The following is a 27,379-nucleotide window of genomic DNA, read 5'->3' on the forward strand; positions in this document are numbered from 1 at the left end:
GTTGGCCCTGTGTGCCTCGGTCGTATGCAGTCCTGATTGTGGCGCTCACCTGCACGGCGCCAAACACGCATACGACCATCATTGGCACCAAGGCAGAAGCGACTCTCATCGCTGAAGACGACACGTCTCCATTCGTCCCTCCATTCACGCCTGTCGCGACACCACTGGAGGCGGGCTGCACGATGTTGGGGCGTGAGCGGAAGACGGCCTAACGGTGTGCGGGACCGTACCCAGCTTCATGGAGACGGTTGCGAATGGTCCTCGCCGATACCCCAGGAGCAACAGTGTCCCTAATTTGCTGGGAAGTGGCGGTGCGGTCCCCTACGGCACTGCGTAGGATCCTACGGTCTTGGCGTGCATCCGTGCGTCGCTGCGGTCCGGTCCCAGGTCGACGGGCACGTGCACCTTCCGCCGACCACTGGCGACAACATCGATGTACTGTGGAGACCTCACGCCCCACGTGTTGAGCAATTCGGCGGTACGTCCACCCGGCCTCCCGCATGCCCACTATACGCCCTCGCTCAAAGTCCGTCAACTGCACATACGGTTCACGTCCACGCTGTCGCGGCATGCTACCAGTGTTAAAGACTGCGATGGAGCTCCGTATGCCACGGCAAACTGGCTGACACTGACGGCGGCGGTGCACAAATGCTGCGCAGCTAGCGCCATTCGACGGCCAACACCGCGGTTCCTGGTGTGTCCGCTGTGCCGTGCGTGTGATCATTGCTTGTACAGCCCTCTCGCAGTGTCCGGAGCAAGTATGGTGGGTCTGACACACCGGTGTCAATGTGTTCTTTTTTCCATTTCCAGGAGTGTATATCAAGAGGAAACCATGCGCCGTTCCTAAGTCACACCCCTTTCTTTCCCTCTGATAAGTGACGCCCCCTGACCAATCAGAAAACTTTTAAGGGGACGTTGTATGTCCTATGCCGCCAATGTTAAATTATCAAATTTTGTGATCCATTATCTTGGAAACTTTTTAAGATACCAACTTACAGTTTTCCATAATTATTGATGCACCTTTCTAGGTACACTGAGCTAGAATTATTACTAAAATTGTATTGTGGGGCATGTTATTTTTTTCAAACACTCAATTTTTGACAGAATTTTGTAAATAACTGAACATAAAATCAAAACAACTCAGGATATTTTAATTATTCTAGTTCCATATGTGTTGAATCTCAAACTTAGCATGCTGTGAAAATTTCATGTCTCTAACATCAGTCCTTTTTAAGAAAACTGGTCATTTACTGCAAAAAACGTAGTTCTGAGATACTAAGGTTTAAAACTTTTATATTACAAATTCTTGTACAGACTTTCATTTCTGAGTCTTTTATGCACTAGAATTGCCCTGGCCCATAGTCCGTGTCTTCTCCAGTGTGACAACAGCCCAGTGCTTGCCTCCTCCTTTTCTTTCTTGCTTCTCTCGTCATTTGCTGAGCGGCTAACTCTGCTTCACGTATCTGAAGCTCATCCAGTTCCCGCAGTCCTTTAGCTGTGTTCTGTCCAAATCATACCCCTAACTTCTCCAGAACCTTAAGTCTTTCTTAGTTCCCACCATTAAAAGTTATTACAGCATCAGACACTGCTAACTTTATAGAGTCATAAGGCCAACAAATACATTTTTAGGCACACGGCATCACACAACATTATTGAAGGACTCATTCACATTCTGGGTCTTCCCATGTAAATACTTCTTTAGTAGCTCAGGATCTGCCAAGTCTCTGTAAATAGGTTCGATTGCCTCCATCACTGCCAAAGGAAGAGAATGTTTATGTGTAAATTCATGCAGGGTGCCAGAAAATTCAGGTTGCCTATATTTACACCAAGTGTTTGGTGGAGGTGGACAGAAAGCATGACATAGCTTTTCAGAAGAAAATGAGGGTCTCACATGTTACCCGCAAGTTTTCGTTTCTTGAAGTTACTTTTACACTTAGTCATTTTATTTACGTATAAAAAGCAATAGAAGTTAGCTTACTACAAAAATAGCCCATAATCACACCACTTTCAACGAAAACTAGTATCATAAACAAAGGACTGATTTGTTTATTCGTAATGCCAACTTCTGAGACGTAGCAGTAGGCACAAAACAAAGTAATTCACAGCCTTACAGACTGTGTAGTTCCCAAGATATAAATGCTGAACTGTGGCAGTATATGCATAGCCGCGAAATTTGATAGTCACACGTCAACATCCAAAATATTATTTGAAGGTCTCACAATGGTCTGGTTTTGATGTATCGTATACAAAAATGTTCAGGAAATATTCTTGTAATGTGTCATGAAGCACAGATGATGCGAAACTGTTTCAATTCGGTGACACCATGGCGAAATATCGTAAACGACATACGCTAATGGTGGAATTCTCTTTATAAAAGCCATTAGCTACTAGTAAAACACATTATCTGCCAACACCTGAATTCTCAAAATCAAAGGATCTTGCCCAAATTGTGCACGTTTGAGTAGATATTTTGAGCCCGTATACTGTCGTCTGAGTTCGAGTGGAGACTCATTAGCTTCGACAAGAAGAACATTCGTACTGCTCACCGAAGCAGCATCTGATCGCTTTGTACTGTCATCTGTCATGCGTTAGTAGGGCAGAATCAACGGCCAAAACATAGCAGAAGCAGCTGTAGTCCATATATTCCTGGATTAGTGTACGATATAGAATCACACACTGAGGTGACAAAAGTCATGGGATATTTCCTAATATCGCGTGGGATCTTCTTTTGCCCGGTGCAGTATAGCAAATGGACGTGGCGTGGATTCAACTAGTTGTTGGAAGACCCCTGCAGAAATTTTGAGCCGTGCTGCCTCTGTATCGGTCCATAATCGCGAAAGTGTTGCCGGTGCAGGGTTTTGTACATGAGCTGACGTCTCGATTGTATCCCATAAATGTTCGATGAGATTCATATCGGGCGATCTGTGTGGCCACACAAATCATTCTTTCGAACCGTCCAAAAAGTTCTTCAATGCGATCAATTGTGATCCGGTGACATGGTGCCTAAAAATTCCATCTTTGTTTGAGAACATGAAGTCCATGAATGGCTGTCAATCGTCCCCAAGTAGCCGAACATAACTATTTCCAGTCAATGATCAGTTCAGTTGGACCAGAGGATCCAGTCTATTAAATATAAACACAGCGCACACCATTGTGAATCCACCAACAGCTTGCAAATTGCTTTGTTGACAAATTAAGTTCATGGCTTCGTGCTGAGTGACGATCGAACCCTACCATCGGCTGTTACCGGTTGAAACACGGCCTCATCTGACGAGGCCACGGTTTTTCAGTGGTCTAGGGTCCAAGCGATATGGACGAGAGCCAAGGAGAGGCTCTGCAGACGATGCTGTGCTGTTAGCAAAGGCACTCGCGTCGGTCGTCTGCTGCCAAAGCCCTCTGACGCCAAATTTCGCCGCACTATCCTAACGGATACGTTCGTCCCATAGTGATTTCTGTGCTTTTTCAAACAGTGTTGCTTGTCTATTGGAACTGACAACTCTACGCAAATGCCGCTGCTCTTGGTCATTAAGTGAATGCTGCCGGCAATTGCGTTGTCCGTGCTGATAGGTGATGCCTGAAATTTGGTATTCTCGGCCGCTCTTGAAAATGTTGATCGAAGAATATTGAATTCCCTAACGACTTCCGAAATGTAATGTCCCACGCGCCTAGCTCCAACTACCATTCCACGTTTAGAGTGTTTTAATTTTCGTCGTGCGGCCATAATCACGACGTAAACCTTTCGACATGAATCACCTGAGTACAAATGACAGCTTCACCAATGCACTACCCTTTTATACTTAGTGTGTGCGGTAGTACCGCCATCTGTATATATACATATCGCTATGCCATGACTTTTGTTACCTAAGTGTCATACACTTGGGTCGGCAACCCATCAACCTCCCATAATTGAATACATAATATTAAATACCTTTTCACTTTTCTGTAGGTTGTGTTGCACATGCGTGAACCAAGTGAGCTTCCGGTCGAATAGAGACCAAGGTACTGGACAGCTTGTTCGAAATGGTATACGGAAAGAGCCCAGTAATGTCGTTCTTAGTGCTTGCGATCTGTGTCGCGTGCAAACGCAAGCCATGGATTTGGCTGGTGATATTTTCAAGAAATTCCGATGCATTTAATCCTGAAACTTCTCCATAGCAAGATATATCTGAATTTGAAATGCCATGAGGCTCACACTTGTAGTGTAGAAGAAGAGGCCGTCTGCATATGGTATCACTTTGATACTGTTTGGAAGAAGTGAATGTAGACCACAGTGGTAAAAAATGAAATTAATAGTGGAAATAAGATGGAACAATGCGACAAAACTTTGCTCGTGTTCCAGGGCCATATTTATCACTCAGCTTGTCGTAAAATTAATGCTGTGCTATTCAGCAATTGGTATAGATTTCGGATAAACATATTAGGCATGCAAAGTTTCTCCATCTGCTATGATAATTGTCGGAACAGTACACAGTCATAGACTTTGGTAAGGTCCGTATAAACAGCCAGCACGTAAATGTTGTCACTAAGGAAAGTCTGGAGGTCAGTAACTAAAAAGATAAGCGAATGATAAATGCATCGCCCCTTTCTAAATCCGTGCTGCCCGTTTAGAAGGAAATTATTCTGATGTTCTTGCCACGATTCCACTGTGTGTTTAACCATACTTCAGAACATTTTGCAGATGCCTGGCGGTGATCTTATTGGTCTTGTGATGTGGTTTCTTCCTGCGTCTTCCTACTCTTGTAAAGAGGCACAATGCGTCCAGTTTTCAACTCCGGGATATCAATATGAGTGAACGTATTATAATTTGAGCAGTAGTTGTTTTCCTATTTTCGGAAGCAACCAAATCTGATACGTTGTCCGGTCCGGGAGTGGTACTCGTAACCTGTGCCAATGCCTTATGGAGATCCTTTTCCATATCGTCTTCGACTGAATCTGGCGCGACCGAATGTGAAATGGTAGTCAGAACGAGCGACTGAGTGTGTGAAGAACGTATCAGACCTGTTGCACGTTGTTCGCATACGATTCATCTTATTCCAAATTTGATCACTGTACTGGCTTCGTTGAGACTTTCACAAAGGATTTTCCAGCTGCCCATTTTCTTCCTTTTCAAAAGATGCTTCACTGTCACTTGTACACTACTGAATTGTGTATAGCGTTCAAATGTTGTGATCATTTTAAATCTTCATGCTTTGCGCCGTTCTGGAATAGCAGGGTTACACTCTTCATCCTACCAAACTTGTGAAAGTGCGCTGCTCCTGCAGAACATGGTACAGCGTGGGATCGCGGTATCGGCTGCTTTTTCCACCACTTGGAGTAAACTGGCATAGTCTTTGCAGGTGTTGTCGCCTTCAGTACAGTTGTTCAGTTCCTCTGGAACCTTCGCTTGATATGCTTTTCACTCGGCTTTTCTACTCGCAGAATTCCACTTGTAAATGGGAGTGTTTTTTATCATGGTCCGAGCAGTACCTCCCACGTGGCAGCTACCGCAATGGTAGGCGATGAGAAGGAAATGTCCACCGCTCTGGCACGTAGTCCTGGTCTGGTGAGCCGAGTAGGTGTTAGATCGTTCAGTACTGTGAGATCGACCTCTTCTGTTACTTCCGCAAGCGATCTTCCTATTCTGTCCGTACGTATCGGAACCCAAGCCGAATGATGTTCACTGAGAACACCTATTATTATCTTTTGGTGCACGATAGGGCCGATCGGATCAAGCAATGGTTCCTTTCTGGTGCTCGGTATGCTGATAAGACGTGTACATTCTAATAGCATCAACAGTGTCCGCACAGAGCGCTAAATTCAGGGGCGTGTAGTCAATTCCATGTTTAATACTGATAGAGTACATTCCCATAGCCACCGTCGCGATCTCTTCACAGGAGTTGGTAACCCGATACTGAAATATGGTGAGTCAGGTGTATCCAAGTCTCTAAAAGAACGCAGAGTCATGAAGAAGCAAACCTGCTTTATTTGATCTCAGTGAGCACGTATTACACTGCAATATTCGCTTAATAATTTTAGCCATCAAGGACGGAGGATGAAGTGAGCGTCGAAAGAATGAGTTCTTTGATACCCTTATTGTATGTGCAGGACGTAAGCAATAGCGTTGCGCTAAATTGCCAATGTATCGACACTATTATGTCATAGGTATGTTTGAACAATTTGTAATGGCACTTTATCGGGTAATCTGCGGTAGAGTGAAGGGAAGGGATTACCGAAAATGGGCGTGATATCACACAAGTTTGGCAACCAGCAGTTTTGATATTGTGGTAGGAGCTGCGACCTCGCTGCTGAAAAAATGGTACAAATGGCTCTGAGCACTATGGGACTCAACTTCTGAGGTCATTAGTCCCCTAGAAATTAGAACTAGTTAAACCTAACTAACCTAAGGACATCACACACATCCATGCCCGAGGCAGGAGTCGAACCTGCGACCGTAGCGGTCTCGCGGTTCCAGACTGCAGCGCCTAGAACCGCACGGCCACTTCGGCCGGCCTCGCTGCTGACTGCTGTGGCATTTTGTGTGACGGAATGGGCGAGCTGAGAGCAACTGCACGTAGGTTGTAATGTCTCTGTCCAACCTAGGACAATTGCTTTCGGAAGTGGTGGGAACTGTTCCTGACTTCTCATATTAAACTTAAGATACTGCGCTGCCCAAGAGTAGCCTCGCTTCTGATACTCATTGATTGCAGCTTGCAGAGTAATATCATTTCCATGATGTATTTAATGTCCGTCTATTTCTATTCAAGGCAGTTCCCACTTGTTGAACCACGGTTACATTAGAATAGTACTCTCGAAACTGATACTTCATGCACGTCGCCACATTTATCGCAACGCTGCATTCCCGGCGTTATAGGGTTGGACCTCAAACTTCGATAGCATCGGAGAAGGAATTGGACTAATGGTTGTACGTGGCAACGTGTACACAGATTTGGAACATATTGTGGAAGATGTTGAGCTCGGACTGACAGGAATCGGACGGACTTTTGTACGTTGAGACCATTTCAATGCCGTATCACATGTAGCACATGGTTAACATTTCGGATGTCATGTGATATTTTCTATTTGCGCCGGCCGTTGTGGGCGAGCGGTTCTAGGCGCTTCAGTCTGGAACCGCGCTGCTGCTATGGTCGCAGGTTCGAATCCTGCCTCGGGCATGGATGTGTGTGATGTTCTTAGGTTAGTTAGGTTTAAGTAGGTCTAAGTCTAGGAGGCTGATGACCTCAGATGTTAAGTCCCGTAGTGCTCAGAGGCATTTTTTTCTATTCGCGAAGTGAAATGTCAGCGTCCATGATAATACCTATTTTTTATGATAACACTCTTTAGTATATATGCTCCTAAATTTCTCTCCATCCACAATTTGTTATCAAGTAGTTTATTTGCTGTTAATCTTCAATTTGTCTCTATTCGTGCACGATTCCTCTCTGCTTTGGCAATATCAAGTATGTGCAGTTTGGCTGTTGCACCTGTTATTTTCCCTAAAGCCATTGAGTGTAAGTTACCAACTGATGTTTCGGCACTTTTCACAATAATTATATCTGTTGTTCTTGCTGGGAAGGTTAGAGCTCGGTCTACTTGTATTCGTCATTCTACAATTCTGATCACTGATATCACGTGACTGGGATGCCCGTGGATTTGAAGATACTGTATTATGTGAAGTATACATGCCTCCCACAGTTACAGTCATAATGCTGACCCGAGAAAAAAACTTTTACAAATAATTCCACGTCCAGTTATTGATTGCAGCGACGCTATCCTGCCAAGTCTTTCTTAGGAAAGCTCACGGCGCCTGGAGGTGATTGTAAATGTCTGTGTTAGATATATCTTTGATCGTATTTCGCCAGCATATGCATATTGATCGTGTTTCGCCATCATATGTACAGCTATCCTGGGTGCGTGCGGACAAGCGTAGAGATTTTCATACTCTCCGTCTTCCCTATTGTCTTATCGACGTACACCTCCCCTCATATCTCTCCTCGACCTTAACGCTGTTATCTAAACACATAGCAAAAACACCCGTTCCCATCAGAGGAAAATCCTTTCTGCCCTACTCCATCGTTTAGCCATTTTGTCGCAGTCCTCCTCAGTAGCAGAAACCCGACTCTGGAATAACCTCCCACATTAGATAATTGAATAACACCTCTAGCTGCAGAAGAGAGCTCATGATGTACCTACTGAAGCAACATTAATGACTACCATTGTCCCTGTATGCACTTATTACTCCTGTAGATTCTTCTTGGCAACCATATCTTCCTCATTTCCCTGTATTCTTGGATGATGCTGTCTTCTTAAATTTCCTTTCCCCAGAACTCTCTATATCGGAAAACATCTGTTTTTTACTCTTAAAAATCTTTTTATATCTTTCAAAATCGTTATTGTTATTATTGTCAATATTGTTACTGTTATTATTATTATTGTTAGTGGCAGCAGCAGCAGTAGTAGTAGATGTACTGTCAGCATTTACTACATTAGTTCATAGTCAGTACTGTACACCCACATTGTCACTATACTCACTCAAATAATTTTAATATTATTTGTCGTATTAAAACTGTCATTTTTGGGTACCTATGATGTTAAAAATGTACTGTATGTGTGAAACCCTGGTACGATGTAAGAGAAGGCTTGATGTCGCTAACCAGATCCAGTTAAATGAATAAGTGAATTACATAATTTCGAGTATGAAAACATGGTCCAAGTAGGCTGTATTCTTTTTATTATCTGTACACTCGTCCAGTTTCAACGTTGCGTCATTTTCAAGAACCTGTGTTAAGCTTCCAGCTTCATTTTACATTGTAAAACCCAAGGATGAAAATGGACGATCGCACAGATAATACTCATGAAAGGAATACAGCCTACTTGGACCACTTTGCAATCTCAAAAATATTTTTTTTAAATAAATAAATAAATATTTTCAGCAGGAATCCTATTCACTTGGATATCTGATTGCACATTTCAAGTTAGTTTGTTAGCAACGATACTTACTGGTTTCTGCAGCACGTCAGTAGATGGTGGTATGGAGAACTAGGTCTCTTACATGACACCATCCTACTTGGTTTCTTCTGCCATATAGAAGAGGTGTATTTCGTACAGGCTACTGAAGCATCCCTGACGAATCTGAATAACAGTCATGAAGGGCAGTATTAATAGTCTGTGAGTTGTCTGGGGTATCATTCTTGGTAAGGGTGAGAGGTGGCATGCCTTAACGGTGCCCCCTCTCATATTTATATCTTACTCTGAGTAATTCGATTTGGGGAAGTGTAGCCGAGTATGGTCATTACAAGGCTAGTATTGAGAACTCAGAAGATATGAATATTTTCCTCTCTAATTGCACGTGGTGAAAAGTTGCTATTCCTTCACATGCGGACTCCCCACGCAGTGTCTCTCGTCACCCGGATGGTCCGGTGACAGGCGGGTACTGCTGATCTTGAAAGGGTTATGCCGACGGGTGTGAGGGAGTCGATTGGATGCTGCCCAGACGCCGACATTGTCATAAAAGCGGGGGGACACGCCCACATGGGCCTGAAGGAGCTGCTGGGGTTAGACATTCCGTTACTTCGCAGAAACGTAGTGAAAACACTTTCTGATGGGCTACCAGCGAGGCGTGGGAACGACTTGTGTTCCTAGGCAGTCTTGGCGGGAAAATTCCCGCGATTTGTGCAAAATCATAACTGTGATTGGCTTGCTCAGCGGATAGCTCCGTGTCGTAGCAAAATCGGCGCAGAAATTGGCGCCAAGTAACTCCATTGGTGGAATAGTAGTGCTTCGGCAATAAAGTGGAATTTTCCGCCGGTTTTCGAGTTGCTGATTGGCACGTTTAACCACAGCCACTGTCGTAGGAGCGGGAATGTTCTGTGTTTGCCTTGTATGGGTGCTCTTGATAGAGTCGGCTCTTGCCTTTCGGTCAGAGTAGGTTACAAGACTGAGCACTCGCTGCTCTGGACAGCCTGCCTTCCGTTGGCTGTCTGATACACTTTCATTTAATTGTAACTGTTTGACGAAGTTGCTGAAGTATCGACTTCAGCGTAACTTTCCGAGTACAGTTGGCAATTGAACGTTCGGCGTACAAGCGGCCTATGTTGTCCGTCTTGAGCAGTTTTGGCTAAAGTTGACTGTATCGGAGTTACTGTGTGATTTCGCTTGTTAAAATCAACCACTGTACCGTCAGTGATTGTGTGGCGAGCCTTCTTCGTCTCCCTCAGAGTCGCATTTGTGTTGCTAAGAAGTCTTTAGTCTGGAACAACCAGACCAGGATAATTTGTTTCGGGCTATACTCGCGACATTATCATCACCACGACGGGACGTCGAAGCAACCAGCCATCGCTTCCGGTACGCCAGATTGTGTCCTTGCAGTTAAGGAGACAACTTGGTAATGTATGTCCGCAGCACCGGCAGATTAGGAAATTTTGCTATGTGATAATCAGAGCTCAGCAGAGCGCGCCTGTTCCCGTCTTTTCTAACGTGGTTCTGTCTTGGGTGTTCATTGTCTGAGTTCTGACTACTGTAGCAGCAATTAATGTTGGGTTGGCTGGGTGTTTCTCTTAAGATTTGAGTTGCAAGGAATTGGCTCCACATACCACTTGGTCATAAATTTCACAAGCTAGTTTATGGACAACTTCACCTCCACATCATTTATGTGAGTATCTAATTTGACATATTGTAAATGTATCATGTGTTTTGTTTATTATTTTGAGTTTAGTCATAATAAATCAAATTGTTATTTTGGACAGAACTTTCATTCTGTAGATCGGTAGAGAAACCCTTTTTATTTCTCACTATGTTAATGAAACTTTCCTTTATCAAATTAATTTCTAAGAAATTAAATTATTGCAGGTGACAAACTCTTTTCTACTCCACTGGCAGAGTCGATTACAGTCAGTTCGCGTTTCTTCTTAATCCATGTGCAACAGCAAAAGTCGGAGTTAGAAAAGGGGGGCTTAGAGCATCATTTCCATAGGAGGATTCTAGAAGAATTTAGTGTTAAATACACTGCTAGCCCCGGCACCTCGCAAAGGAAGTAATTTACCAAAACGTTCGTATGCACTCTGCAGCTGTAACGGTAACAGAGACACTTGAAACAATACGAAGCACCGCACCCATCTGCTAAACGTAAACAACCCTCGATCGCATGGAGCGCACAGAGTTGTGTGTGCCTTGCTGTTGGTTCGTGACCGGGTTGGGCAGCTGATGAGACTGTGTGTGTGTGTGTGTTGTGGTCCAGGTGGTGGTGGGCCAGGAGTCGCGGGCCGACTGGGTGCTGCGGCAGGCGGCGGCGGAGCTGTCGGCGCTGCAGAGGGCGGTGCCCAGCCTGCGGGAGGGCGACACCGTGGCCGTCTGCGTCGGCAGGTCGGCGCTCTTCGCCCCAGCCCTGCTGGCCACGATCTGCTCTGGAGCCGTCTGCGCCGTCGTCAACGCGGCACTGCCTCACGGTATGGATCTCTCTAGCGCTGCCTCTCTCTTACCATTGTAACACCCTTCATAAACAACCACACTGGACAACAAATTTAGTTATACCCAGAAAAAGCCACGATAATGGGTACAACACCGCCTCTAGCCTGGACAATAATACACTACTGGCCATTAAGATTGCTACACCAAGAAGGAATACAGATGATAAAGGGGTACTCATTGGCCAAATATATTATACTAGAAATGACATGTGATTACATTTTCACGCAATTTGGGTGCATAGATCATGAGAAATCAGTACCCAGAACAACCACCTCTGGCCGTAATAATGGCCTTGATACGCCTGGGCATTGAGTCAAACAGAGCTTGGATGGCGTGTACAAGTACAGCTGCCCATGCAGCTTCAACACGATACCACAGTTCATCAAGAGTAGTGACTGGCGTATTGTGACGAGCCAGTTGCTCGGCCACCGTTGACCAGACGTTTCCGATTGGTGAGAGATCTGGAAAAGTGCTTGCCAGGGCAGCAGTCGAACATTTTCTGTATCCAGAAAGGCCCGTACAGGGCCTGCAACATGCGGTCGTGCATTATCCTGCAGAAATGGAGAGTTTCACAGGGATAGAATAAAGGGTAGAGCCATGGGTCGTAGTACATCTGAAATGTAACGTCCACTGTTCAGTCAGTGCGAACAAGAGATGACCGAGACGTGTAACCAATGGCACACCATACCATCACGCTGGGTGAGACGCCAGTATGGCGATGACGAATACACGCTTCCAATGTGCGTTCACCGCGATGTTGCCAAAAACGGATGCGACCATCATGATGCTGTAAACAGAACCTGGATTCATCTGAAAAAATGACGTTTTTAGCCATTCGTGCACCCACGTTCGTCGTTGAGTACACCATCGCAGGCGCTCCTGCCTGTGATGCAGCGTCAAGGGTAACCGCAGCCATGGTCTCGAAGCTGATAGTCCATGCTGCTGCAAACGTCGTCGAACTGTTCGTGCAGATGGTTGTTTTCTTGCAAACGTTCCCATCTGTTGACTCAAGGTGGCTGCACGATCCGTTACAGCCATGTGGATAAGACGCCTGTCATCTCCACTGCTAGTGATACGAGGCCGTTGGGATCCAGCACGGCGCTCCGTATTACCCTTCTGAACCCACCGATTCCATATTCTACTAACAGTCATTGGATCTCGACCAACGCGAGCAGCAATGCCGCGATACGATAAACCGTAATCGCGATAGACTACAATCCGACCCTTATCAAGGAAACGTGATGGTACGCATTGCTCCTCCTTACACGAGGCATCACAACAACGTTTCACCAGGCAACGCCGGTCAACTGCTGTTTGTGTATGAGAAATCGGTTGGAAACTTTCCTCATGTCAGCAGGTTGTAGGTGTCGCCACCGGCGCCAATCTTGTGTGAACGCTCTGAAAAGGTAATAATTTACACATCACAGCATCTTCTTTCTGTCGGTTAAATTTCGCGCTTGTAGTACGTCATCTTCGTGGTGTAGCAATTTTAATGGCCATTAGTGTAGTTCGCCAAGGAAGAGAGTCCACAAGTTCTTCAGGTACGCCATATCCAGTTGAAGCCTTTTCTTGTTCATCAGATCCCGTACAGCTACCAAACCGGGGAGATTGCTGTTTACTATGAGTCACCTGCTATATCAAACAGACCCAGACAGATCTACTGGATTATAATCCAGAGATTTTGTGGGCCATTCTAAGAGCGATAGGTTTCTCGTCAAACAGGCATCGAATTGGTGCAGCCCTGTAAGAGCGGATGCTACGATCCTGGAAGTTGGGAATGTTCACAGCATGCGCATCGTGACGAACGATTAGAGAGAGTAACACTTATTCGTCGAAAATAATCAAATAAACACCCTGGATTGGGCTATTACTAACTGAGTGAGTCAACAGCCCCAAAGCGCCCTCCATACACATTGTGGTCCAAATGCCTTGCATCTTTTGACCAGAGGCCAAATCGCGACTCACTGGTCTGCCACTGTCCGTCTCCATTGAAGATGTGTAGCATCGTGTGGCATTGTCAACAATGATATTTTGCACGGTACTCGATTCCAAATATTCACTGCATGCTGTAGCCTTCGAAATGTTTGCTCAATAACTGGTTGAAATGGATCTGCTTTCACTGACCTAAGCAATTCCTCTCGTGTTTGGAACAGTCTATCATTGAAAGGCGTAACGCTCGTCCCCAGTCCCTATCTGTTAGGACGTTTCTACGACCACTCCTTCTAGAGATGCTGGACAGCCCACATAGATACACTAACATATCCAGCAAGTTCATTCACTGTCATTCTGTGACGTCTTACAGCGCTGGAAGTATACAACCGACTGGCACATGCACACCACCCCACAGCCATGACTTACGTAGTGGTGGAAAATAAGTGAGCCCCTGGTACCATCTACAACACTCCAAAGGAGCCTAAATGCTCTTTCAATGGGGATCAGTAGTGTCTTTTCCTATGAACTAACTTTCCTCTGTTATTTTTTTATTTAGTTCATTTCATGTAATTCGTTATAATATGGTGTGAGAATTTTCACACAAAATTAAAGAAGATATTGTAGTAAATTCTCACGACTGATAATACAAAATGGTACAAGTTAAGATAATAACAAAAATTGACAGGATGATGCAGTTAATAATGGATGTGCACGCCAAAAACAATTAAATCGAATTAAAGAAACAACCAGTACGCAAATTTGTTTTACAAGGTTTTATACATTGGCTGTTGGAGAGGTGAGCTGGATTGATATCAAGTCTCAAAGAAGACAGCAGAACTGCTCTGAATCCGAACTTTTCAGACCACTAGCTTATAAGAACTATTATAGGAAGACTACGATTTAAAACCCCAACGAAGTAGGAATTTTAGTTAGAATCTCGGTCTGGCACACAGTGCCTTACAATTTCCCATGAACGGAATACAGGTAAGCATGTATGCCGACGTTTCTTTCTAAACCAATTCAGACACTGGTAACTGAAGGGGAATGATATTTTCAACTATAATGCTAAGGATAATTTATTTTTGCCGAGAAACACATCGTCAGTTCTGACGGATATCCTACAAAAGTTGTGAGCAATGGTTGGCTCGCGTCATGCCTTGTTTTTTATCGTTGATTGCAGTCCAGTGGTGTCTTATTTCGTCTTCGGTTACCGCCATAACGTTGCTGTCTTCTCTCCGTGAATGGCAGCAGCAGCGTGAATCGATACTAGTACTGCTGTACTAGCCGGCTGTTGTGACCGAGCTGTTCTAGACACTTCTGTCCGGAACCGCATTGCTGCTACGGTTGCAGGTCCGAATCCTGCCTCGGGCATGGATGTGTTTGATGTCCTTAGGTTAGTTAGGTTTAAGTAGTTCTAAGTCTAGGTGACTGATGACCTCCGATGTTAAGTCCCATAGTGCTTAGAGCCACTGTTGTACTATCTTTGGTGTGGCGGGGATATTTTCTGGGTTGCTGTATGTGGCAGTTGGTCGGTTGGGGCAGAGCAACGAGGAAGTCTCCGTGGTGCGTTGTCAGGCCGGAGCTGCTGGCGGCGTGCACGCACGGTTGGAGTTGTGAGGCGCTTTTTGCGAGGGCTACGAAGTTCGTCGCCCACCGTTCCTGGAGACTAATGTTGAATGCTCACTTAACCAACTATCAAGCCTCGACTGCTATCACATCTCTTCGTTTGATCCTGGTTGTCGCTTTCTGGGAGGTTCCAACGAGCAACAACTTGTGTCCATTGAAGTCGGCTAGAATTGCAGCCATTTTCCTGTGTGGTGTTTAACTTAATTTAATTCATTCCTTCATTAATCAAGTGTACCAGCGGTATCTTCTGCCTTGTGGCCGTTGACGTTCCGGCTACCTGCACTGGGGGTTGACCTAGTTTTCGGCAGTGTATTTTCCTCGTCGTGTTCATGCTGTCCAGCATGGCGTTTAGTTCGACAGCTAGGCGTTGTTGATAGTTTTGGGCGTTTATTCTGACTTGGCTGGATTGGGCACCAGTATCCAGACGTTGAGCTATTGATATCTTGTTGTCGTTTTGCTGGTCGGGTAGAGCAGAACTGTTCTTGTTGGTTGGATCGTCGGCTGGCTTTCGGTTGGGTTGCCTTCTGATTAAGAGGTTGTCGGTCTGGCTGCCTGTCTCATCTAAACGTGCGTTAGTGTTACAGGGTTATTACAAGTGATTGAAGCGATTTCACAGCTCTACAATAACTTTATTATTTGAGATATTTTCACAATGCTTTGCATACACATATAAAAACTCAAAAAGTTTTTTTAGGCATTCACAAATGTTCTATATGTGCCCCTTTAGTGATTCGGCAGACATCAAGCCGATAATCAAGTTCTTCCCACACTCGGCGCAACATGTCCCCATCAATGAGTTCGAAAGCATCGTTGATGCGAGCTCGCAGTTCTGGCACGTTTCTTGGTAGAGGAGGTTTAAACACTGAATCTTTCACATAGCCCCACAGAAAGAAATCGCATGGGGTTAAGTCGGGAGAGCGTGGAGGCCATGACATGAATTGCTGATCATGATCTCCACCACGACCGATCCATCGGTTTTCCAATCTCCTGTTTAAGAAATGCCAAACATCATGATGGAAGTGCGGTGGAGCACCATCCTGTTGAAAGATGAAGTCGGCGCTGTCGGTCTCCAGTTGTGGCATGAGCCAATTTTCCAGCATGTCCAGATTCACGTGTCCTGTAACGTTTTTTTCGCAGAATAAAAAGGGGCCGTAAACTTTAAACCGTGAGATTGCACAAAACACGTTAACTTTTGGTGAGTTGCGAATTTGCTGCAAGAATGCGTGAGGATTCTCTACCGCCCAGATTCGCACATTGTGTCTGTTCACTTCGCCATTAAGAAAAAAATGTTGCTTCATCACTGAAAACAAGTTTCGCACTGAACGCATCCTCTTCCATGAGCTGTTGCAACCGCGCCGAAAATTCAAAGCGTTTGACTTTGTCATCGGGTGTCAGGGCTTGTAGCAATTGTAAACGGTAAGGCTTCTGCTTTAGCCTTTTCCGTAAGATTTTCCAAACCGTCGGCTGTGGTACGTTTAGGTCCCTGCTTGCTTTATTCATCGACTTCCGCGGGCTACACGTGAAACTTGCCCGCACGCGTTCAACCGTTTCTTCGCTCACTGCAGGCCGACCCGTTGATTTCCCCTTACAGAGGCATCCAGAAGCTTTAAACTGCGAATACCATCGCCGAATGGAGTTAGCAGTTGGTGGATCTTTGTTGAACTTCGTCCTGAAGTGTCGTTGCACTGTTATGACTGACTGATGTGAGTGCATTTCAAGCACGACATACGCTTTCTCGGCTCCTGTCGCCATTTTGTCTCACTGCGCTCTCGAGCGCTCTGGCGGTAGAAACCTGAAGTGCGGCTTCAGCCGAACAAAACTTTATGAGTTTTTCTATGTATCTGTAGTGTGTCGAGACCATATGTCAATGAATGGAGCTACAGTGAATTTATGAAATCGCTTCATTCATTTGTAATACCCTGTACATTCCTAGGCCGACCATTGGAACCTTCTGAGCGCCGCTCCTTGTGTTTTACATAGCGATTTCCTTTTTAGTCTTAAGTACTCTGTGTGGCCTTTAGCCGAGTTTTAGCTTATTAAAATTGCAACGCTTTTCTTCTAAGTCCTTAAGCCGTAGAAAAATTGTTTCTTGTTTCTTATGTGGCCTTCAGTCAAGTTTCAGCCTTTCAAAATTAAAATTGAAAATTCCTTGTGTCTAGGCCTTAAGCCGTAAATTTGTTTCAAGTTGGTATGTGGCCTTCAGCCGAGTTTTCAGCCTTTTCAAATCAAAAGTTGAAAAATTTTGTCTAGGCCTTAAGCTGTAAGAAATATTTTCTAGTTTTTAAGTGGCCTTCAGCAGAGTGCTCCAGCTTAAATTAAAAATTGGAAATTTCTTTGTCTGGGATTTAAGCTGTGAGATTGTTTGGGTTTAATATGTGGCCTTAGCCGAGTTTTATGGGAAGCATTTTAGGATAAAGCCTTAAGCCTATCTTAGTTGAAAATTAGAAGCTCTTCCCTTTAGGCCTTAACTCGTGAAATTGTTTTCTGCATGGTATGTGGCCTTCAGCCAAGTTTTTATCTCTCTCAAATTAAAAATTCAAAATCCTTGTCTTCCCGTAGGGTCATAAGATTGTTATGCCCTAGTATGAGGCCTGCAGCCGAGCTTTACACGAAATTTTTTAAGATAAGGCCTTTAGCCTTTTCAAATTGAAAGCTCTTCTTCCTCGACCTTAAGCCGTTAAATTGTTTTGTTGATATGCGGCCTTCAGCCAAGTTTTCAGCCTATTTTGATTAAATACTGAAAATCTTTGTCTCGGCCTTAAGCCGTAACACCGTTCTTAATTAATGTGTGGCCTTCAGCCGAGTTCTGTTGAAAAAGTTTAAGCTAAGGCTTTCGGCCTATTTATATTGAAGATAATTTTTTTTTTCTAAGGAAGTGAAACCTCCAGAAGAACTCCTGTACTTCAATTCCTTGCTTAAGCCTTGTGCCTTGGATTTTCGGTGTGGACTTCAGCCGATCTTAATTAAATCAAAGGAGGTATTTCGTTAAAACCATGAGAGTTTTGGTTCTTGCTTGTGTGAGTGTAACTTTTAACAAATAAAGTTTGTATGTTGAGTGCAACTGACAGTAACTTATTTTGTCCCCTTTCCACAAATATAACCTCATCCGCTCTGTCCTGCTAGCCCAGGGATTTCAAGTTGATATGGCGTAATTCCATTTTTTAATTCCGTCGCAGCTTCGAACATCAAGATGTAGGGACAGAACGGTACCCAGCAAACTACTTAATTTTCGTCTGATTGCAATACTCAAACAGCTGTCAGTTACGTCAGGATTTGACCGTGATTAATGAGTGTTCTCTGAGTATAAGATGATCTATCATCTGTTATCGATCTTTTCAGTCCGGAAATATTGTAAGTACATGTTTTCAGGTGAGAATGTAACGAAAAAATATGAGTTTCAGTGAAAATGAATAGAGCAACTCCTTGATTAATTGTTTGATGTCTTATTGTGTATAGTATAGCCCTAACTATTAGACGATATCAATAGGTGACGTCGCTATACGTAGCCTCCAAAATGGCGTCTGTAACGGACGTGTTTTCCAAGCAGACAGCTGTCACTGAGATTAGTTTGTGGGGAAGACAACACATTTCAGATATTCATAGGCGCTTATAGAATATCTACGAAGACCTGGCAGTGAACAAAAAAAAAAACGATGAGTCGTTGGGCAAGGCATCTATCACCATCGCAACAAGTCGCACAAACCTGTCTGGAACTGTTATTCTGCTCCAAATTTCTGCATTATGTTTCCGTTCCTAGAAGAATATAGGAAATTGAACACTGCTTCTCTCTTCATCATCTTCTTCATTTTCTCACTTGTATCAATATTTGTGGTCGTTCTTCACGCCACTTCTTCTCTCATTTTAAATTAATATACAATAAATAAATTTAAATCTTATAGTAACAGGTTTCATTTATCATTCACTTAACCATTCTGTCCGATCTCCCGCATGCCGGCCAGGCCGCACACAGCTGCGACTCCTGCAATATTGGAACGTGCGGACACTCTCGTTCTAGATGATAGGCAGATAACAATTCCCATGACAGCGCAAGGCCTGACACAAGTCTGTGCAACCGAGTGGAGCTCACAAAACTTCATTGGAATGTTTTTCGTTGTCCACCCTACATCCAGGATCCCACACCTTCCGCGGAAAGCAGTTCGTGGATGATGGAGAGGCCGCTGGTGCAGCAAGACGTTGACTCGGATATCGGGCATACATGCCCTCCCAGTAAGGTGGTGTAAGGCTGTCGCATTAAACGGAATTTATGTTGAAAAATAGGATTTTGTAGCCAAAAGAGAGGGCAATAATGTGGTGTATTGGAAGCGTGAATAAAACCAACCCGATTTCAGAAAAAAATGTGCTGCGTTACCTACTGAACGCCTGTTGTATAAAAGCGCGATCTTAGTTTCTCGATATCACCCAAGTATCCATCCACAGCCATGCGACGACTCGCGTTCCCCGTTACACATTACATCACAACGCATTTCTACAGAGAGAGGCAGTTTCACGGATGCCTGCGGCGCTGCGTAGCCTACCGTAGCGGACCGCTGGCGGAACCCTCGCCTCTAGAACGCTAGCGCCCTTTCCTCTGTGTTAAAAAAGCATCCTCTCTGCGTATTGAATCATTAATAACTTCTTTAAATGCGAACTTATGGCCTCTGTTCGTACTGTAAATTTATGTTACAAAAACATTTCACCCAAATTTTAAATTCGTTTCTTATTAATAATAACTATTACGATTTTTCCTGTGGAGTCTTGAGTGACCTCTAGCAGCGGAACTGTCACTTGTATTATTGACGTGCCTTTGAAAAGTCCATCAAATTAAATATTAAAGAAAATTTCACTAACGTAATCTACAGCATATTTTATGTCAAAATACACATATTCCGGAAATGTCAGGTTTTTAGCTCTTTTCCGTTGTCGCTGGAAAGATAACGAAAAATATCGATTTCTCAAACTTAGTATTTCTAGCATCTACATCATCTACACTATCCTATGAACAAACTATCAAATTCTAACAATACTTAATTTCTGTGTTATATAGTTGTGCAATGCATTGTCTGCCGTTAGGCGGCCAAGACGCGCTCAATATGTCCTCGAGACAGGGTAGTCATGTTAGGGAATTTTCTCTCTCTCTCTCTCTCTCTCTCTCTCTCTCTCTCTCTCTCTCTATCTATCTATCTATCTCGGCACTGTTACTATCCAGCCAAAAGCACTTGCTTCTTCACATTACGCGTTTTTTGCTTTTGAACTAAAATTTTTCATAAAATGAAACCTTATTTTTTTAAAGCAATTGTGTAGCTTTAGATTAATTTTAAATTTGAAATTCATCAAGATATTTCGTGACAAACAAGACAATCATTTTTGTTACACTTATTCAACAAACACTCTACCACTAACATTTACAAGTTCACTTTCAAGTCACATTTAACAATTTAGCAAATTTACAAACAAACATGAATAATATTTACAAACACAAGAAAAATTCTTCTTTTTTATCATCTTTTGCAACAGGAGAGACAGCTTTTTATTTACCTTGTAGCTTCTGAAGTCTTTAGAAGCTGTAACAAAAAAAAATAAGTCTCTTGCTCCCTACACTGAGCACTTACATTTTTCTAAATGTAGGCACTATGGTTGGCGTCCTCATGATCACATTTAAGGAACAGGGAAGGAGACTTTATGGGTGATGTCCTTTTCTTCATCGGCAGTAACTATTCTAGGGGTATGGGAGGAATTGTTAAGATTAGCGTCATTCTCGCCATTCGTTGGTTTTGGAAGATTAACATGTAGAGACAACATCTCTTCATTTTGCAGCACATAGTTGCACATATACTACTGGCCATTAAAATTGCTACACCACGAAGATGACGTGCTACAGACGCGAAATTTAACCGACAGGAAGGAGATTGTGTGATATGCAAATGATTAGCAATTCAGAGCAGTCACACAAGGTTGGCGCCGGTGGCGACACCTACAACGTGCTGACATGAGGAAACTTTCCAACCGCTTTCTCATACACAAACAGCAGTTGACCGGCGTTGCCTGGTGAAACGTTGTTGTGATGCCTCGTGTAAGGAGGAGCAATGTGTACCATCACGTTTCCGACTTTGATAAAGGTCGGATTGTAGCCTATCGCGATTGACGTTAATCGTAACGCGACATTGCTGCTCGCGTTGGTCGAGATCCAATGACTGTTAGCGTAATATGGAATCGGTGGGTTCAGGAGGGTAATACGGAACTACTTGCTGGAGCCCAACGGTCTCGTACCATCAGCAGTCGAGATGACAGGCATCTTATCCGCATGGCTGTAACGGATCGTGCAGCCACGTCTCGATCCCTGAGTCAACAGATGGGGACGTTTGCAAGACGATAACCATCTACACGAACAGTTCGACGACGTTTGCAGCAGCATTGACTATCAGCTCGGAGACCATGGCTGCAGTTACCCTTGACGCTGCATCACAGACAGGAGCGCCTGCGATGGTGCAATCAACGACGAACTTGGGTGCACGAATGGCAAAACGTCATTTTTTCGGATGAATCCAGGTTCTGTTTACAGCATCATGATGGTCGCATCCGTGTTTGAACGCACATTGGAAGCGTGTATTCGTCATCGCCATAATGGCGTATCACCCGGCGTGATGGTATGGTGCGCCATTGGTTACACGTCTCGGTCACCTCTTGTTCTCATTGACGGCACTTTGAACAGTGGACGTTACATTTCAGATGTTTTACGACCCGTGGCTCTACCCTTCATTCGATTCCTGCGAAACATACATTTCAGCAGGATAATGCACGACCGCATGTTGCAGGTCCTGTATGGGCCTTTCTGGATACAGAAAATGTTCGGCTGCTACCCTGGCCAGCACATTCTTCAGATCTCTCACCAACTGAAAACGTCTGGTCAATGGTGGCCGGGCAACTGGCTCGCCACAATACGCCAGTCACTATTCTTGATGAACTGTGGTATCGTGTTGAAGCTGCATGGGCAACCGTACCTGTACACGCCATCCAAGCTCTGTTTGACTCAATGCCCAGGCGTATCAAGGCCGTTATTACGGCCAGAGGTGGTTGTTCTGGGTACTGATTTCTCAGGATCTATGCACCCAAATTGCGTGAAAATGTAATCACATGTCAGTTCTAGTATGATATATTTATCCAATGAATACCCATTTATCATCTGCATTTCTTCTTGGTGTAGCAATTTTAAAGGCCAGTAGTGTACATGTATCTCCACTTGCGTCTTAATAAATAATATTAAGTCGACTTACGTTATGTTCAAGAAAGACAATTCACAGCATTCACACTCCGTCTTCAGGCCACGAGTGGACTGCCGGGACCAACCCACCGCCGTGTCATCCTCGGTGGAGGATGCGGATAGGAGGGGCGTGGGGTCAGCACACCGCTCTCCCGCTCGTAAGATGGTATTCTTGACCGAAGCCGCTACTATTCGGTCGAGTAGCTCCTCAACTGGTATCACGAGGCTGAGTGCACTCCGAAAAATGTCAACAGCGCATGCCGGCCTCAATGGTCACCCACCCAAGTGCCGACCACGCCCGACAGCGCTTAACTTCGGTGATGTCACGGGAACCGGCATATCCACTGCGGCAAGGCCGTTGCCCAATTCACAACATTCCTCCTTAACATTATAATTGAATTAATACGAAAGGAGTTGACAGTCTGATTACATCAATGAGTAACTTATTCACGTCCTAATTTTCCAATGCAATTAAATATCTCGTATTCAAAATACAGTATTAGTAAATAAAACAAAAACATTTTTGTATCCAAGGTTCTCGGGTGCCCAGCCGGATCCGATCGTCGAAGTTCCACGATATTTCGGCGAATAACCGTTCCGCCATCATCAGGTGGTGCTGATGGAATGATCTGTCTGCGCTGTGTCCGTCGTATTTATGTCCGCGTGGTCATCAAGAAAGGGTAGTTTTCCATCTTTCTCAGTCTCCACGGTGAACCGAATGTTACTGTGGACCGAATTTAGATGTTGTAGAAAAATCTGTAGCTGTTCCTGTCCATGTGGCCAGATGACGAACGTGTCGTCCGCCTAGCGAAAGAAACATATAGGTTTCAGTTCGGCGGCTTCCAGTGCTTCCTCTTCGAAACTCTCCATGAACAGGTTGGCCACCACTGGGGAGAGCGGGCTCCCCACGGCTACTCCGTCGGTCTGCTCATAGTATTGACCATTGAAGACGTACGCTACGTGGACGACACGTTCGTCATCTGACCACATGGACAGGAACAGCTACACATTTTTCTACAACATCTAAATTCGGACCACAGTAACATTCGATTCACCATGGAGACTGAGAAAGATGGAAAACTACCCTTTCTTGATGTCCTAGTGGAACGTAGGTCTGATGGCTCACTGGGTCACAGTGTGTACCGTAAGCCTACACACACTGACTTGTAGCCACATGCCTCCGGCTGCCACCATCCGACGCAGCTTAATGGAATGCTCAACACCTTGGTACATAGAGCACACTCGATCTTTGATGAACAGAACTTGCCAACGGAACTCAAACACCTGGAGACCGTGTTCCGCAGGAATGGGTATAGCAACCGCCAAAACCAAAGGGGCTTCCGACAACAGAAGTGCAGCAAGAACCAAGATGAAGAAGGACCCGAAGAAGAGAAGCAAGCTCTGGCCTTTCTGCCGTTTGCTGGCAACGTGTCGTCAAAAATAGGGAGACTGTTAAGGCGACACAAGATTGACACAGTCTTCCGACCACCAGCAAAGATTCGTGACCCACCAGGAACGACAAAACATGACGTAGGCCTTAAGAAAGCGGGCGTATACAAAATCCCGTGCGACTGTGGCAAATCCTGCATCGGCCAAACAGTTCGCACGGTCGAGGACCGATGCAAGGAACACGAACGTCACACCCGCTTATTCCAACCCAGCCATTCGGCCCTGGCAGAACACTGCATTGAAACCGGACACACAGCGAAATTCGAAGAGACAAAAATCCCGACGGCCACAAGTGCCTACTGGGACAGTATCTACAAGGAGGCCATAGAAATTCGGGTAACAGATAACCTCATCAACAGGGACACCGGGTTTCAACTGAGCAAGGCCTAGCAACCATTATTAAACACGATCAAATAGCTACGGCGCGAGCGGACGCGAGATCCTTCCGCCACGGCGGACAGAGATGGACTGCGCCTACAACCGGGCGTGGCTGCAGCTACCCCCACCCCTCCCACCACGCGGCGCCCCGCCGGCCGTCCACGCTGGGGTACGATTCGGGACCCCGCGGACATAAATACTACGTACACAGCGCAGACAGACCATTCCATCAGCACCACCTGATGATGGCGGAATGGTTATTCGCCGAAATGTCGTGGAACCTCGACGATCGGATCCGGCTGGACACCCGAGAACCTTGAATACAGCACATTCGCCGGGAAAGCCTCAGATCACATAAAAACATTTTTACTTATCTATTCATGATACTAGTACCTTTCAATTTTTACTCTGAAAATCCACCCTTCTACCAGCTAGGCATTATACTATTTTCTGTTCTATACTACACTGTTTTCATTACTTATTTGTTTCTTTCCAGCTTTCTAATGTCACAGTTGGTAAAGTCTACCTCAGTATACTGTCTCTTTTGTATTTTGTTAGATGTTTCAGAGTGTTTCTTAAATTTTTCAAGCTCGAGCTGGTTCTGTGAATTTCTTCTCTTCACACCGGTATTTCACAGAAAACAGATTAGTTATTTACTAACATTGTTTCTTGTTAGTAGTTACGTTGCATGATTAAACTCTTAATCAACAGCTGTAATTACTACCTTTAAACATTGTTACTTGATATCTGCCTATCCCTTTTCATTCATCTCTGTTTTCATTTTTGCCTGTACCTGCTATCCTTCTTCAAATTTCTGCATTAAATTTTCTTTCCTCTAAGAAGATAGGGAATTAAACACTACCTCTCTCTGCTACATTTCCTTACTTTTCTCATTTTATCAATATTTGTAGTATGTTCCTGAAGTCACTTCTTCTCTCCTTTTACGCTAATACAAAACAGATAAATATTATAGTAACAGACTTCATTTATCTTTCACTTAACTATTCTGCGGGTCTGTTCTATCCTAACTATAATTTTACGATGATAACTTCTTCCTCATGTAACGTACTTATTGACACATGTATTCAAACTCTTTACTTAGTCCATGCATTATTCTCTTTGCTACAATAATCAAATAATAATTAATAATCAATAACTGCGTTGCACTAAGGCTTCGGCCTTTACAAGACTGACTGTTTTCCTGGAGCACATACTATTCGAAATCCCTTCAGTGGCCTTACTGCTAACTTTTTTTATTTGGAATGAAATCAAAAAAATGGCTCTGAGCACTATGGGACTCAACATCTTAGGTCATAAGTCCCCTAGAACTTAAAACCACTTAAACCTAACTAACCTAAGGACATCACACACACCCATGCCCGAGGCAGGATTCGAACCTGCGACCTTAGCAGTCCCGCGGTTCCGGACTGCAGCGCCAGAACCGCACGGCCACCGCGGCCGGCGGAATGAAATCAAAAACTGCTTGGGATAAGCACTCGCTTCAATACTACCGTCGAGAAGATACAAAACATCTCCTGATACACTTCACTTTCTAATAGGGTGGCTTATCTTATCCCGTACACTTACTTCCAGATATTCATCTACTAAATACTGCTCCATCTGTCTCCAGACAAAATGACTTGTCTTAATAGCAATTACATTTATAGTAACAAGGTTCCAATATTCATTCCTTCAGCTGCCTTTCATAACCTGTCAACTGACTTCAAGTCACAAGACTTGAAATTTCTCCACCATGTGTTTGCTTTTTTGTTTTGTTTTTTGGGTCATCAGTCTTTGGACTGGTTTGATGCGAATTCCTCTCCTGTGCCAACCTTTTCATCTCCGAGTAGCACTTGCAACGTACGTCCTCAGTTATTTGCTGGATGCATTCCAATCCCTGCCTTCCTCAACAGTTTTTGACCAATACAGCTCCCTATAGTACCATGGAAGTCATTGCCTGATGTCTTAGCAGATGTTCTATCATTCTGTCCCTTCTCCTTGTAGTGTTTTCTACATATTCCTTTCCTCTCCGATTCTGCATAGAACCTCCTCATTCCTTACCTTACCAGTCCACCTAATTATCAACATTCGTCTGTAACAGCACATCTCAAATGCTTCGATTCTCTTCTGTTCTGGTTTTCCCACAATCCATGTTTCATTATTCCATAACTTCATCTACTTCGTGACCATCAATCCTGAAGATAAGTTACTCGCTGTTCTCATTTCTGCTACTTCTCATTACTTTCGTCTTCCTGCGATTTGATCCCAATCCATATTCTGAACTCATTAGATTGTTTATACCGTTTAGCAGAATATGTAATTCTTCTTCACTTTCAGTCAGGATAGCAATGTCATCAGCAAATCGTATCACTGACATCCTTTCACCTTGAATTTTAATTCCACTCCTGAACCTTTCTTTTATTTCCATCATTGCTTCTACGATGTACAGATTGAACAGTAGGGGCGAAAGGCTGCATCCCTGTCTTACGCCCTTTTTAATCCGAGCACTTTGTTCTTAGTCGTCCACTTTTATAATTCCCTCTTGGATCTTGTACAATTTTACATCGTCGAATGCTTTTTCCAGGTCAACAAATCCTATGAACGTATCTTGATGTTTCTTTAGTCTTGCTTCCGTTACCAACCGCAACGCTAGAATTGCCTCTCTGGTGTCTTTACCTTTTCTAAAGCCAAACTGATCGTCATCTAGCACATCCCCAGTTTTCTTTTCAATTCTGCTGTATATTATTCTTGTCAGCAACTTGGATGCATGAGCTATTAAGCTGATTGTGCGATAATTCTCGCACATGTCAGCTCTTTCAGTCTTCGGAATTTTGTGGATGATATTTTTCCGGAAGTCAGATGATATGTCGCCAGATTCATAGATCCTACACGCCAACGTGAATCCTCGTTTTGTTGCCACTTCCCCCAATGATTTTAGAAGTTCTGATGGACTGTTATCTATCCATTCTGCCTTATTTGATCTTAACTCCTCCAAAGCTCTTTTAAATTCTGATTCTAGTACTGGCTCCCCTACCTCTTCTAAATCGACTCCTGTTTCTTCTTCTGTCACATCAGACAAATCTTCCCCCTCATAGAGGCTTTCAATGTATTCTTTCCACCTATCCGCTATCTCCTCTGCATTTAACAGTGGAATTCCCGTTGCACTCATGTTACCACCTTTTCTTCTAATGTTACCGAAGGTTGTTTTGACTTGCCTGTATGCTGAGTCTGTCTTTCCGAAAATCATTTCTTTTTCGATTTCTTCACACTTTTCATGCAGCCATTTCGTCTTAG

At 44.2% G+C, this 27,379-nt stretch overlaps 1 protein-coding gene across 1 annotated transcript in view; it reads left to right on the forward strand.

Annotated features, from left to right (window-relative positions):
• The window catches only part of LOC126199502 (uncharacterized), an 87,025-nt gene that overhangs the window by 5,153 nt on the left and 54,493 nt on the right, over window positions 1-27,379 (forward strand). The window contains exon 2 of the mRNA XM_049936425.1: window positions 11,213-11,420. Within this exon, the coding sequence (XP_049792382.1) occupies window positions 11,213-11,420 (208 nt within the window). The remainder of the gene's footprint in view (window positions 1-11,212; window positions 11,421-27,379) is intronic.

This window comes from Schistocerca nitens, chromosome 8 (genome assembly GCF_023898315.1).
Source record: "Schistocerca nitens isolate TAMUIC-IGC-003100 chromosome 8, iqSchNite1.1, whole genome shotgun sequence".
Lineage (NCBI taxonomy): Eukaryota > Metazoa > Arthropoda > Insecta > Orthoptera > Acrididae > Schistocerca > Schistocerca nitens.